This window comes from Saccopteryx leptura, chromosome 5 (genome assembly GCF_036850995.1).
Source record: "Saccopteryx leptura isolate mSacLep1 chromosome 5, mSacLep1_pri_phased_curated, whole genome shotgun sequence".
NCBI lineage: Eukaryota > Metazoa > Chordata > Mammalia > Chiroptera > Emballonuridae > Saccopteryx > Saccopteryx leptura.
Genome location: NC_089507.1, coordinates 217,782,596 through 217,796,911, shown reverse-complemented (window position 1 = coordinate 217,796,911; position 14,316 = coordinate 217,782,596). Strand labels below are relative to the sequence as shown.

General features: G+C 57.4%; 1 protein-coding gene across 1 annotated transcript in view; it reads right to left on the bottom strand.

The window, feature by feature from the left end:
* Positions 1–14,316, bottom strand: part of TMC2 (transmembrane channel like 2) — a 59,993-nt gene extending 45,677 nt beyond the window's left edge. Inside the window, exons 1-4 of the mRNA XM_066386619.1 lie at positions 14,273–14,316; positions 12,560–13,026; positions 7,216–7,531; positions 3,839–3,991 (exon numbers count right to left, since the gene is read on the bottom strand). Coding sequence (XP_066242716.1) covers positions 3,839–3,991; positions 7,216–7,531; positions 12,560–13,026; positions 14,273–14,316 — 980 coding nt within the window. The remainder of the gene's footprint in view (positions 1–3,838; positions 3,992–7,215; positions 7,532–12,559; positions 13,027–14,272) is intronic.

Here is a 14,316-nt window from a genome sequence, read left to right as displayed (position 1 = left end):
AGGCAGAATTTTGGCTCCCCGTAATTCACGAAGGGCAAAAGGGGTTTTGCAGAGGTGCTGTATCAGGAAGGGCCCTTAAAACAGAGGAGGGAGGCCTGACCAGGTGGCGCAGTGGATAGCGTCGCACATGAAAGACCCGGGTTCAAAACCCCCGAGGTCGCCGGCTTCAGCGCAGGTTCATCTGGTTTGAGCAAGGCTCACCAGCTTGAGCCCAAGATCGCTGGCTCGAGCAAGGGGTCACTCGGTCCCGCTGGAGCCCCCTGGTCAAGGCACATATGAGAAAGCAATCAGCGAACAACTAAGGAGCCGCAACAAAGAATTAATGCTTCTCATCTTTCTCCCGTCCTGTCTGTCTGTCCCTATCTGTCCGTCTCTCTGTCTCCGTCACGAAAAGAAAAGCAGAGGAAGGAGGCAGCGGACTCAGAAGGAAACATCAAGAGAACGAGAAGCAGGGGGACCCCTGACCCCCTGTGGCGTGGGGCCCCCATGTGAAAAGCAAAAGGAAACGAATTCTGCCCAAACCCAGTGAGCTGGGAAGAGGACCAGAGCCTCCGATGGGAACCGCAGCCCTGCTGGCGCCTTTATTTTTTAGCCCAGGGAGACCCTGAGCAGAGAACGCAGCCAGGCCGGGCTGCACCTCCCCACGACAGAACCGGGCGTTACAGCAGAAAAGGAAGACAGCGCCCCGTTCTGTAGATACTTGGGGACCGCATGAACATCGATGAAATAAATAATCTGGGGCGAGTGATGGAGCCAGTGAATGAGGCGCGGCTCCCGAGAACCGGTCCTGAACTAGGCGGGAACGTGGACCGTCGATGGTTGAGCTGCTGGTACCTTGAAACTAACTGGCCATGGTGGGGGTCATGTTAAGACCCTGGAGATCAACAGGTGCCCCAGAGCACTGTTCCCCCATCCAGTCCTCCAGGGAACCCGTTTATCAGCCACGACGGGATCAACCCAAACAAGCGGATGCGGAATGACGTCCGATCTCAGAGGCTGGCGGAGCTGTGTGTCTCCCGGCTCTTGAAGCAGCCCTCACCGCTCGGGACACCAAGCCTGCACCGCCTCCAAAGCGGACGTGCGAGGGACCGTGACACGTGTCCAAGTCACACGCCAACCTGGGGTTCCTCTCCTGGAACTCAGGGCCCTGTCCTTTCTCTGGTCCTGACTTCCGTCTCAGCCAGTCTGGGATAAGGGGTCTTGCAGGAGGAAAGAGAAGGAACGGAGGGCTGGAGGGAGGAGAAAACTGTTCACCCGGGAGACCTGCCCCAACAAGGGGTGGGGGGAGAGAGAGAGACAGTCCTTTCTAGCCTTTCAGGCCTTAGCCGCCTCCCACCCCCACCTGCTCCTCCTGCCGGGAGGGGATGGGTGCCAGACTTCCCCTCCAGGCAGCGGGGCAGCCCTGGGGGATTTCTCCTCATCTCCGAGACTTCCAGCCTGCCGGAGATCTCATTTCCATAAGCATCAACGTCGCTCTTTTTTCCACTGTTAATAAAAGATGTGTTCAGGTGACACCTGAGTGCGGATGAGGTTCTGTTAGAGTGACAGATGGCTGTTCCGCTCAGTCTAAGAGGAGGAAGAGCCAGGACCCTAGGGAGCGGGAAGAAGAGACAGACTCGCCCACACAGAACGCCGTCACGGTCTGGAGTGGTCCCTACAGCCCAATCCGTAGCCCTCGAATCCAATCTAGTTTTAGAAACGACAGTTTCCATATGTAATCAATATAAAAGTCATGAATGAGATGTTTTACTTTTTTTTTTTTGCACTGCCTTCAAAATTTGGTGTTTACCTTGTGCCACACGTGATGATTTAGATTTACATGAATTAATATGAAACAACAACAACAAAATCAGTTTCTCTGTCACAGTAACGGCTTTTTCAAGGACTCCAGGGCCACACGTGGCTACTTTGTTAGCGCAGATTTAGAGCACGGTCCATCTTTCCAGAAAGTTCTGTGGGTCAGCACTGGCCCGGAGGCACCTTGAGGAGGCACCCTCCTGCAGCTGCGCAGGAGATGATGTAATAATCTGATGTAATAATTTGCGGGACAGTGGAGTGAAGCCCGCCAGGACGTTCGTCAGGATCTGTACTGCATTTGTGTAGCCAGCATCCTTGTGATGCCTGGGGCAGGGGGTGCAAACAGTGTTAAAAGTGCAAAGTTTTTGGCCCTGGCTGGTTGGCTCAGTGGTTGAGTGTTGGCCAGGTGTGTGGAAGTCCCAGGTTCAATTCCCGGTCAGGGCACACAGGAGAAGCGCCCATCTGCTTCTCCACCCCTCCCCCTCTCCTTTCTCTCTCTGTCTCTCTCTTCCCCTCCCACAGCCTAGGCTCCAATGGACCAAAGTTGGCCCTGGGCGCTGAGGACGGCTCCATGGCCTCTGCCTCAGGTGCTAGAATGACTCTGGTTGCAACAGAGTGACGGACCAGATGGGCAGAGCATCGCCCCCTGGTGGGCATGCCGGGTGGATCCCGGTCGGGCACATGTGGGCGTCTGTCTCTCTGCCTCCCCGCTTCTCACTTCAGAAACACACACACACACACACACACACCCTGCAAAAATTTTCTACATAATAAAGGGGGAGGCAGGCAGTCAACCTGAGCCATGAGGAAACTCAGGTGTGAGAGGAGCCAGGGAAAATGGCTTTGGAGAGAGGAAGGGGAAAGGGAGTGTCACTCCCAACCCTGTGCAGAAACGTGGAGGAAAGACTTGGGGGTGGGGGAAGGGGATGCTGGATGGGAATTTTTTCATCGAATACCAAAGTGAAGCAACGAGACTCCAGCTCTTACATCGAAACCGCAGCGGAGACTCAGGAATCGTTGGTAGCGTGGTGTGCCAGCCCGTCACAGGGAGACGGCCGGGGCTCGGGGGGCACGGGCAGAAGGCTGGAGCTGTGTTCACGCAGCCTCACTGCACGCTTGGCCCCGTGTCAGGCGCTCGGGACGCGTGAGTAGCTGAGACAGACCCCTTCCCTGCTGTCCACAAGCGCGCGTGTGCTACACGTGGAGAGATTCTGGGTGCTTAAAACCCAGGAAGGGTCTGAACCTGCTGAGGTGTGAGGTGTGTGTGTGTGTGTGTGTGTGTGTGGAGGTGTCCTGGAAAGCCCCCCCGAGGAAGGCATGTCTATCTGGGGTTGTGAGGGAACGCCAGAATCCGCCGGATAAAGTGGGGGTGAGGTATAAGGGGACAGCCAGGTGGTGGAAGGGTTGGGTGTAGACCAGTGGTCCCCAACCTTTTTTGGGCTACGATCGATTTAACGTCAGAAAATATTTTCACGGACCGGCCTTTAGGGTGGGACGGATAAATGTATCACATGACCGAGACAAGCGTCAAGAGTGAGTCTTAGACGGATGTAACAGAGGGAATCTGGTCATTTTTTAAAAATAAAACATCGTTCAGACTTAAATATAAATAAAATGGAAATAACGTAAGTTATTTATTCTTTCTCTGCGGACCGGTACCAAATGGCCCACGGACCGGTACCGGCCCGTGGCCTGGGGGTTGGGGACCACTGGTGTAGACAGAGCACGGGGTGGGGGCTGTCTCTGTCTCTCCAGCCTGGCTATGCTCCATGTTGGCCGAACAACGGGGCCTTAGCTAAGAGTCACGGCTCACGCTTGCCTTGGCTGTAACGGTAGCACCCCTGTCCCTCCCTCAGCTCTGTGCTTGCGCTGGGAACAGAAAGGGGACCAAAGCAGAGCGGGAGTGCGAATCTAACCTGCCTGTCAAGTCCAAGGAGGCAGGAAGTGACTACCATGGCCATCGGGAGGAGCAAAGCCCTTTGGACATCGAGAGGGCCTGGCCGTCCGCCACCTGCTCACCTGAGCTCCGCCACCCGCTCACCTGAGCTCCGTGAGCTTCTTCGCCATGGGCCAGGGCTTGTTGCGCATGGTGGCAATGAGCTTCTTCTTGTCTTCCACCTGCTCCAGGATCCGGGCCAGTTCCTCCTCAGATAGAGGCTCCCCGCCAGAGGCACTGGAGGCCAGAGAGGAAGACCTGGAGAAGGAGCCAGGGTGGAGCAGAGGACAGTGACTGGGAGGTGAAGGTGGGAGCGGAGGAGCCGGGAGTCAGAGAGATGGGCTAGGCACCCGACACGCCCCTCGCAGGCCCGAGCCGCTCCGAAGCCCTCAGCGACTTCCACTCCCTGTCCTGGCACTGGGCAGGCGGTCTCCCTACACTCTATTTCTCTGAGTCCTCCCCACATTCCGCACTCTAGCACAGGGCTGCCCAACAGAAGTACAATGCAAGCCATCGCAGTGGATAGCGCATTGGCCTGGGATTTGAGCACCCAGGTTCGAAACCCCGAGGCTGCCGGATTGAGCGCGGGCTCATCCGGCTTGAGCACAGGCTCACCAGCTTGAGTGTGGGGTCGCTGGCTTGAGTGTGGGATCATAGACATGACCCCATGGTCGCTGACTTGAGCCCAAAGGTCGCTGGCTTGAAGCCCAAGATTGTTGGCTTGAGCACAAGGTTGCTGGCTTGAGCCCAAGGTCGCTGGCTTGAGCAAGGGGTCACTCACTCTGCTGTAGACCCCCGGTCAAGGCACATATGAGAAAGCACTCAATGAACAACTAAGGTGCTGCATGAAGAATTGATGCATCTCATCTCTCTCCCTTCCTGACTGTCTGTCCCGCCCTCTCTCTCTCTCGTTTAAAAAAAATAAAGGAAGAAATATAGTGACTCACACACTATCATTTTAAATGGTTTAGTAAGCCACATAAAAATGGTAAAAGGAAATGGGAAATATTAATTTTAATAAGGCCTTTCATTTACTCCAATATATGAAAAAAATATAATTTCAACATGGGATCAATATAAAAATAATTAATGAGGGACTTTATATTCTTTCTGTACAGCCGCCAAAGTTTGCTGCTCCTCCTGCACTCACAGTGCCATAGACATTAAATTTTCATCCAACGCATTTGATCTGTTTGAATTTTATAAAATTCAGAAACTGAAAGAGTTGATTCACCAAGGTCGCTGGCTCAAGCAAGGGGTTGCTCGGTCTGCTGAAGGCCCGCGGTCAAGGCACATATGAGAAACCAATCAATGAACAACTAAGGTGTCGGAATGAAAAACTAATGATTGATGCTTCTCATCTCTCTCCGTTCCTGTCTGTCTGTCTCTATCTATCCCTCTCTCTGACTCTCTCTCTGTTCCTGTAATTAAAAAAAAAAATTCTTGAAATGCTCCCCTTCTCCGTGGAAGGACCTGCTGCCCAGCCCCCATCATATCCTTTCCCATCTGCATACTGATTGCTCTCTGCCCTGCTTATGGTGACTGGTGGCCCTGTCCTCGCTCCTCTTCTCTTCTCTGTGCCCCGCAGTTGGCAGGACTGAGTCCCTGTCTGTACCCCTTACTTTCCATCTGCCACCGAGACACCCACGGTCGGTCTGTTCAGGGTGGCGCAGCGGGACACCCCAGGGCCCGTCGACCATGCATTCCAGTCCCCTCTAAGTTGTTAAGAGCACCGGGCATCCTCCACCGGACAGTAGAAGAAAAACCCTTACGAAGCCATCGAGGGCTGGCATGGGTGACAGAGGAACTCGGTGGCCCCGTTTCAGGACCTGGGTTCTGTCCCTGTGAGGGCGGAGAGGCACCCCGGACGACGAGGACGATGCAGGGTGTGGGCAAAGGGGGTTTGTTTGTGGGAACCCGGCGGGGTGTGGGCAAAGGGGGTTTGTTTGTGGGAACCCGGCGGGAAGGGAAGAGGCGTGGCTTCCCCACACTCCTCACACCTCCAGCTGTTTCGAAAGCCACCCCGCCCGTGGCCAGCAGGGATTCCTCGGACACCCTGAGCCCATCAAACCGGGGAGCAAAACAGGGAGCGGACATCCTGACTTGCTGGTTCTGTGAGCTGGTCGCTTGCGTCAGGGCCAACGAAACAAAAGAAACGCAACAGATGAAGCCCACCCCCGATCCTAGGACCCCAGCGCTGCCGACCCCTCCAGCCCGCCGAGGTCTTTCGGGTCCAGGCGGCATTTCCCGGGAGGTCGCGCTAGACTGGGGAAGCCGGGTGCTGGAAGCCCTCCGGTGACTCCCAGATCTGGTCTGATCATTTGTCTCAGCTCCCCTGCCAGAGCTGGGGTTCGTTTGGGACACCTGGGGCCTTTCCCCACCCTGCCCGCTGGGAGCCTGCGCCGGCTCTCGTGTGACCTGAGGGGCTGCGTGGTGAGGACCCGGGGACTGCACCGCCTGCATGGCCGGGGTCCCGGGCTGCCCCAGATGCGGAGAGGCAGGCAGGGGCCAAGAGAAGCAGGACAAGGCAGCAGGGGCTGCGCATCCACAAGCTGTGTGTGGGGGGGCCCGGGGGGGGGGCATCAGGCCCCCAGAGGGGGGGCCACAGGAGCTGCCCATCCACAAGCTGTGGGGGGGGACGGGGGGGGGGGCATCAGGCCCCCAGAGGGAGGGGCCACAGGGGCTGCCCATCCACAAGCTGTGGGGGGGGGCCCGGGGGGGGGGGGCATCAGGCCCCCAGAGGGAGGGGCCACAGGAGCTGCCCATCCACAAGCTGTGGGGGGGGACGGGGGGGGGGGGGCATCAGGCCCCCAGAGGGAGGGGCCACAGGGGCTGCCCATCCACAAGCTGTGGGGGGGCCCGGGGGGGGGGCATCAGGCCCCCAGAGGGAGGGGCCACAGGGGCTGCCCATCCACAAGCTGTGGGGGGGGCCCGGGGGGGGGGGCATCAGGCCCCCAGAGGGAGGGGCCACAGGAGCTGCCCATCCACAAGCTGTGGGGGGGGCCCGGGGGGGGGGGCAACAGGCCCCCAGAGGGAGGGGCCACAGGAGCTGCCCATCCACAAGCTGTGGGGGGGGCCCGGGGGGGGCATCAGGCCCCCAGGGGGAGGGGCCACAGGGGCTGCCCATCCACAAGCTGTGGGGGGGGGGCCGGGGGAGGCATCAGGCCCCCAGAGGGAGGGGCCACAGGGGCTGCCCATCCACAAGCTGTAGGGGGGGCTGGGGGGGGGGCATCAGGCCCCCAGGGGGAGGGGCCAGCAGGGGCTGCCCATCCACAAGCTGTGTGGGGGGGGGGCCGGGGGGGCATCAGGCCCCCAGAGGGAGGGGCCACAGGGGCTGCCCATCCACAAGCTGTGTGGGTGGGTGGGGCCGGGGGAGCATCAGGCCCCCAGAGGGGGGGGCCGGCAGGAGACGGAGAGGGAGAAAGGCCCCCAGGGGGAGGAGAGCAGGGCCGGAAACACCCCTGAATCAGAGTCAGACACACCTGTGCTTCTTCAGCTGCTTCCACGTCTCCTCCTTCCTCCCGGCCGTGCCCTTCTTTGAGGGTGCTCTCTGCTCTTTGAGGGAGGCCCTGCCGTCCTTCCGCCTCCGCCCCTCCAGGGTCCTCTGGGTCGAGCTCCGCTCCCGTCTCCCCGGCGCCTCTGGGGGACTCCTGTGTTCTGTCTGCTTCCTCCGCGGGGAGTCTGGCCTCGGGCTGCCCCTGGCCCGCTCCCTCTGGCTGGGAGGGCCTCCAGGCCTGCCCGCTGCACCCTGGGCTTTGGGGGTCTGCTTCCTGGACGGTCTCCTGACAGACTTGTCACCTGCGGGGGCAGGAAATGGACAGTGCCGCCCGGCTGTGAGAAACGGGACGTTCAAGACGATTCCTAGGCTTCCTTCGGAGCCTCTGGTCTGGGATGGAAGTGAAGGCCTCTCTCCTCTGACCGGCTGGCACGCCTGCCCACCCTTGCCTCCTCTCCGGTGGAACGCTAGGCACGTGCCTTCCCTCTTCTTGGCTGTGCAGTCCCTTGGGCTCAGAGCTGAATCCTTTCCCGGGCCAAGGCCAACCAAGTCTGGGCCTCTCTGTTGGGTAAGGCTGGACCACGGAGACAGGAGGGGCCCGCTGGCTCCTTTCTCCAGGGCCTTCCCCAGCACGTGCCCCTGCCCGGCAGGAGGGGAAGGAGGGAGGGAGGGAGAGAGCAGCGGTCAGTTCCGGCCACGGGTTCCGGGAGGAGCCGGAGGGAGAGGGCAGTGTGGGCAGAGCCTTTGCCGTGGTTCCGGAGGGCAGGAACGGACAAGGCCCAGTAAGCAGGCTTAGGGTTGGCTGGTTTGAATAGTTTCAAAACGACCCAGAATAGCCCATTGAAGGAGAAGAACAAAGTTGGTCAATGGATGGTACCCAACATCAGGATTTAGCAGAAAACAACCATAATCATGAGAGTGGAAATAGTGAAAGAACAGACAAATACACCAATAGACCAGAAGAAAGAGCCCAGAAATAGACTCACATAAATGTAGCCAGCCGATCCTCGCAGAGGGGCAGTGGCAATTCAGCGGAGACAGTATGTTTCGCCAAATGGCGCAGGGACCGCTGGACCCCACGCCACGTGCAAATTAATAATAACAACTTGGCCTTTTGTCTTTCACAAAAATGAACTCAACATGGGTCGTCGATCTAAATGTACAATGCAACATTGTGGACAGATATATTGTGATTCTTACCCAATCTGAGCCAAGCCTCCACTTTGAAAGACCTGCCTTAAGTCAGGCTTTCAGTGCTCAATAAATTCTGACTCTGCCGTCCCCTCTCTAAGACACGGTCAGACACTGCTTTGCCCGTAAGCAGTACGTCGGCTCTGTCTCACCAACAGGTTGTGTTCCCGATCGTCAGGCAGTCAGCTTTTGGCAGTAAACTTGATAAACGTATTTTGCTTTTAGAAAGAGAGGAAGTTGCCTGACCAGGCGGTGGCGCAGTGTGGATAGAGCGTCGGACTGGGATGCGGAAGACCCAGGTTCGAGACCCCGAGGTCGCCAGCTTGAGTGTGGGCTCATCTAGTTTGAGCAAAAATTTACCAGCTTGGACTCAAGGTCGCTGGCTTAAGCAAGGGGTTACTCGGTCTGCTGAAGGCCCACGGTCAAGGCACATATGAGAGGGCAATCAATGAACAACTAAGGTGTCGCAATGCACAACGAAAAACTAATGATTGATGCTTCTCATCTCTCAGTTCCTGTCTGTCTATCCCTCACTCTGACACTCTGTCTCTGTAAAAAAAAAAAAAAAAAAAAGAAAGAGAGGAAGTCAATGGTGTACTACAGCAAAAAAGGCCCTGGCAATAGAGACTGATGATTGTAACTGGGGTGGTTCGAGTGCTGCACCCAGAACTGATGTTTACTCTGCATCTTAAAGGATGACCCCGAGTTGGCCAGGAGAAGAAAGGGGTAGAAACAGGGAGGGGTGACGGTCACAAGGCGGAGGGATTATGAGCAGAGGAAATAGGGTGTGGAGGGACCCCAGTGGCAATGTCCCCGGGGCCTGCGGCATGGGTGACAGAGGCAGAGATGAATCTGGGGTATGATCCGGTGCTGGGGTGGGGAGTCTGGAGAGAACAGGTCACCCAGAAAACAGCACATGGCCCCGGCAGCTGGGTTGAAAGCTGGAGGGTGAGGGTGGGATACTGGAGTGTTTTGCGGGATGTGACCTGCATCAGTGGATGAGAGGGGAGGGCTTGGCAAAGGAGGCAGTTGAGCTGGACATGAGGGTCAGCTCCTCCAAGTACTGTGTGCCAGGGAGGGGGCCAGAACAAGGCCCTTCCCTTCCAGATGGGGTGGGGGGGGCCTCTCCCATCCCCCAAAGTCCACTGTTTCCCAGGATTCAGCTTCCTCACCTATGGGTGCAGCCCTGCCTGGGATGTGGGGAGGAGAAAACACATCGTATCCACAACACGTCCCACAATAGGAAGTGTTAGACGGCCACCCTGTGGGTATGGATGGTTTCCGCCCTTCTAATGGTGGTGGCTTCTTCTCTTCAGCCTCTGACGTCCTCTAGCTTTTCCTGGAGCAGGTCACCCCCGCCCCTGGGTAAAGCCCTCGCTGGTTCACAGAGAAGCTGTGGCCACAGTGTAGTCGGAAAGGGGGATGAGCCCCTACGGTTGCCGGTACTTGGTGGGGGTTAAGGGTGCCGGCTGGAGTCAGGTGGCTTGGGTGTGAGTCCTGGCTTCCCACAGACCTGCTGCCTGCAGTGAGCTTCCCCGCCCCTTGGTCTGGTGAGTGGTCACTGCTGCCCAAGACTCAACTCAAAGGGTCACTAGCTCTGGACATCTGCCCTGACACCTGGGCAGTGGTGGGATTCAAATAATTTATTTTTTTAAATTATTTTTATTTTTATTTTAGTGAGATGAAGAGAGGCAGAGAATCCTACATGCGCCCCTACCAGGATCTACCCAGCAAGCCCACTAGGGGGCGATGCTCTGCCCATCTGGGGCCCTTGCTCCATTGAAACCAGAGCCATTTTTTAGCGCCTGAGGAGGCGGCCATACAGCCATCCTCAGCGCCTGGGGCCAACTCTCTCTAACTGAGCCATGGCTGTGAGAGAGAAGGAGAGGAGAGAAAGAGAGAGAGGAGCTAGAGGGGGATGGCAGAGAAACAGATGGTCCCTTCTCCTGTGTGTCCTGACCAGGAATCAAACCTGGTACTTCCACATGCTGGGCGGATGCTCTACCACTGAGGCAACCGGCCAGGGCCAGGATTCAAATAATTTAACAACTAGTTCTCTGAACTAATGACCGGTTAAGTATTAAAAAATATATATCAAAAGGTAGTTTATTATTTTTATGCATTTAATACTTAAATAAGAACAATAAAAGAGGTACACAAAACTAGATTATGTTAGACCTGACCTGTGGTGGCGCAGTGGGTAAAGTGTCGACCTGGAATGCTGAGGTCACCGGTTCGAAACCCCGGGCTTGCCCGGTCAAGGCACATAGGGGGGTTGATGTTTCCTGCTCCTCCCCCCTTCTCTCTCTCTCTGTCTCACCCACCTCTCTTAAGAAAAAAGCCAAACAAACTAGATTGTTATAAGAGTTTTAAAATATTTATGAAAAAAATATTAAGTAATACCTGACAAAAAACAATTAAACTATTACTTAAGATATTCCCATATTTCTTCTTGATTGGCGTCCTCACTTGCAATTTTTTTCACCTATGGACGGAATGAACATGACTACGGGCACTTTGAATATACACTGTTGTTGCTCAGATGAACATTAAAAAAGAGTAAGGAGGCCCTGGCCGGTTGGCTCAGCGGTAGAGCGTCGGCCTGGTATGCCCCCCGGACACGGGTTCGATTCCCGGCCAAGGCACATAGGAGAAGCGCCCATTTGCTTCTCCACCCCCCCCCTCCTTCCTCTCTGTCTCTCTCTTCCCCTCCCGCAGCCAAGGCTCCATTGGAGCAAAGATGGCCCGGGCGCTGGGGATGGCTCCTTGGCCTCTGCCCCAGGTGCTAGAGTGGCTCTGGCCGCAGCAGAGCGACGCCCCGGAGGGGCTGAGCATCTCCCCCTGGTGGGCAGAGCGTGCTCCTGGTGGGCGTGCCGGGTGGATCCCGGTCGGGCGCATGCGGGAGTCTGTCTGACTGTCTCTCCCCGTTTCCAGCTTCAGAAAAATACAAAAAAAAAAAAAAAAAAAAAGAGTAAGGAATAGAAATTTGTGATTTCCACATTGGGCAACTGCCCAGGCGCCCACCTTTAGAGAGAACCCTCATGACAAGTGCCCTTTTAACAAGTGGTTCCCCCGAACTCAACAAAAAAAATTAAGTATGGGTCTGCTGAACCGGTGCAAACCGGCTGAATGCCACCACTGCCCCTGGAGCTCCGGGCCGACCCTTGCTGTGCAGCCTCTGTCCCCTCCAATCAAACCTCTGCCCTGGACGGGGGAGGGAGGGAGGAGGGAGGACAGGTGGCCCCGAGTACTGCCGGCTCCCGGGACAGTCGCCCCGTCTCGCCTGGGCCCCGAGAGCTACTCCTCGGCCTTCCTCTCACCCCACCTGCTGCCCTAAGAGACTAGACGGATGGGGATGTGCGGCTGTCCTCCGGAAAGCCCCCTCCCGGGACCACCCCCATCTCGCCGCGGGAACCCTGAGCGGGGTTGGGGCTGCCTCAGCCTGGAACCTGGCTCCCGTTATTTTACTAACCGGCTCCAGAGTCCCCAGCCTTGACATTTCTCTGACACCGCGGGAGAGTCATGAGGTCAGAACGTCCCCGCGATGACCTGCCCCAGACAGAGAGAGAGAGAGAGAGATGGAGAGACAGAACCGGAGGAGCAGGCTGAGGGAACCGCTAAGGAACGGCCACTCCAACCACGACAGCAGGAGTCCCGAAGACCCGGGAGGGGGCTCTGCCGGCCTCTGCCCCTCGGCGTCAGCCCCGGGGCTGTGCACACGCTTTTTTTTTTATTTTTTATTATTCATTATAGAGAGGAGAGAGAGAGAGAGAGAGAAGAGGGAAGGAGCAGGAAGCATCAACTCCCATATGTGCCTTGACCAGGCAAGCCCAGGGTTTTGAACCGGCAACCTCAGTGTTTCCAGGTTGACGCTTTATCCACTGCGCCACCACAGGTCAGGCTGCACACGTCATTTTAAAGCCCCTCGGCACCCTTGTCAGGAAGGTTGGCGGCTGTCGCCTCACAGAGGAGGCAGGGACAGGCTGAAGAACCAAGACGAGGTCGCTCAGCTAGCAGGGGGGCAGAACCTGGACCCAAACCCGGGTTCTCTGTGCCTTGAAAGACCCTTCCTGCTTCCCTGTCCCCTACTGCTACCCAGGAACTCTGGGGGTGGGCCCCAGGGGGGTGGGGACACTCACCTTCCTCCCCCAGGCCCTTCGGCGGCGGGTGGCTCATGGTCAGCGGGGCTGGCTCAGGGGGCTGGCCGGGGCACACGCAGCTTTCGTCTGGGACGGTTTCCCGCCCGCATGGTGGCTGCCCTCCCCGCCGAGGGAGGCCCGAGGGCGGCCGGGGCTCTGCGGCTGGATTGAGGTTGGATGCGGAGGCGGGTGAGGTGTGGAGAGAGGCAGGAAGGAGGCGGCAGCGGCGGTGGCAGCGGCGGTGGCCAGCTCCCAGCCCTTCAATCCAGCCACACACTCCCGAGCTCAGGTTCCCTGCGGAGAGGCGGGGTGGCCTCCCCTCCCAGGCATCACTTACAGCCGGGGGTGTGGGGGTGTGAGGGGTGGGGGGTGCCTGGGGGAGGCCAGAAGCCGCTGCTCTTCTCTGCAGGTCCTCGGCCAGGGCCGGCGCGGGGAGCGTCCAGGGGCCCTTTCCCTCCGTCTGGTCCCTGGTTGGGACAAGGCACCAGGGAAGCGCTAGGACGTTTGTGAAAGTTATAACCAGGGCTGCGTTTAAAACGCAGAGTCCCAGGGCGTTCGGATCGGTAGGTGCAGGCAGGGCCCCAGGACTCTGCGCTCTGAGTCCTGTGTCACAGCTGAGGCCACAAGGACTGTCCCCACTCCTGCGCCCCGCCCCGCTCACAGTCGCCAGCTCTGCCCACCGCTGCCCAGCTTACAAAAGGACAGCTTTGAAAACCGTGCCCAGAGCTCCAGAGTAAGACACTCACAGGCCCCAGAGCCCGGGGCTCTTAACCTGGGGTCCCTGGCATTCTGAGAGTCACGGATGGAAGACTGTGGGTCTGTGAACAGGAGTGGGTGAAAACATTACACTTTTATTGTTTCTAGCCTTTAACTGACAATTTAGCATTTCCCTAAGAATGTGTGGTTTTGTCCATAATAGAAGTCACGGATCTTTTCATAGAATGCAAAGCTGTTGAGGCTGTCTCATAATACCATTTATGCTTATCACTACTTTGCACTTGTGAGAGTCACCGGCCAGCCACTAGATCTTTCTATTTAATTATTAGGAAGTCCACGTGTCATTATATGACAGATTTTTAAAAAACTATCTTGGTACCTATTTCAGGATCGTTGGTCTCCTTTATAAGCTCAGCATGTCATCTTATGGATTTAAAATCAATGCGCTGAGAAGGGGTCTATGGATCTCACCAGGATTCAGCGACACCAAGGATTAAGAACCTGCCCCAACAACTCTCAAGTGGGTGTCACGGACAGACCTAAGGTCCGACCCTCTGGTGACCTTGGCAAAGAGAAGGGGCGAAAGCATGGCCACAGGCGGCGGCCTCTGAAACGCGCACACAGCACTCCCGCTTTAAAACTCTTGACCTTGTCGCCTGGCTGTTCTCTCCGATCCGATGGTACGTTCCTGTCCCAGAGTGCAAGGACAGCGGAGAGACTCTCGTTCTCTGTCCTTCATGGTCTACAACGGGGGGTCCTGGGGTACCTGCCGCTGGCCCCTCTCCCAGCTGGAAAAATCCCACTGCAAGGGCCCCTGACCGGGCAGCAGCGGGCTGCCTGCCCAGAGGAGTGAGGGGGCAGCTGCCCGCTGGGGGCGCGCCCAGTGCTCCTGTCCCCTTCCCCTGTCCCCTGGTGAGTGAGGACCCTCACAGCAGCTCTTTGCCCTGTCCCGGTTCTCCCTTGTTGAGGGAGGAAGGCTGCCTACCTCACCCTCACCTCCAGAGGGTGCCCTCAGGTTCCAGCACAAGCCCTGCCTGCAT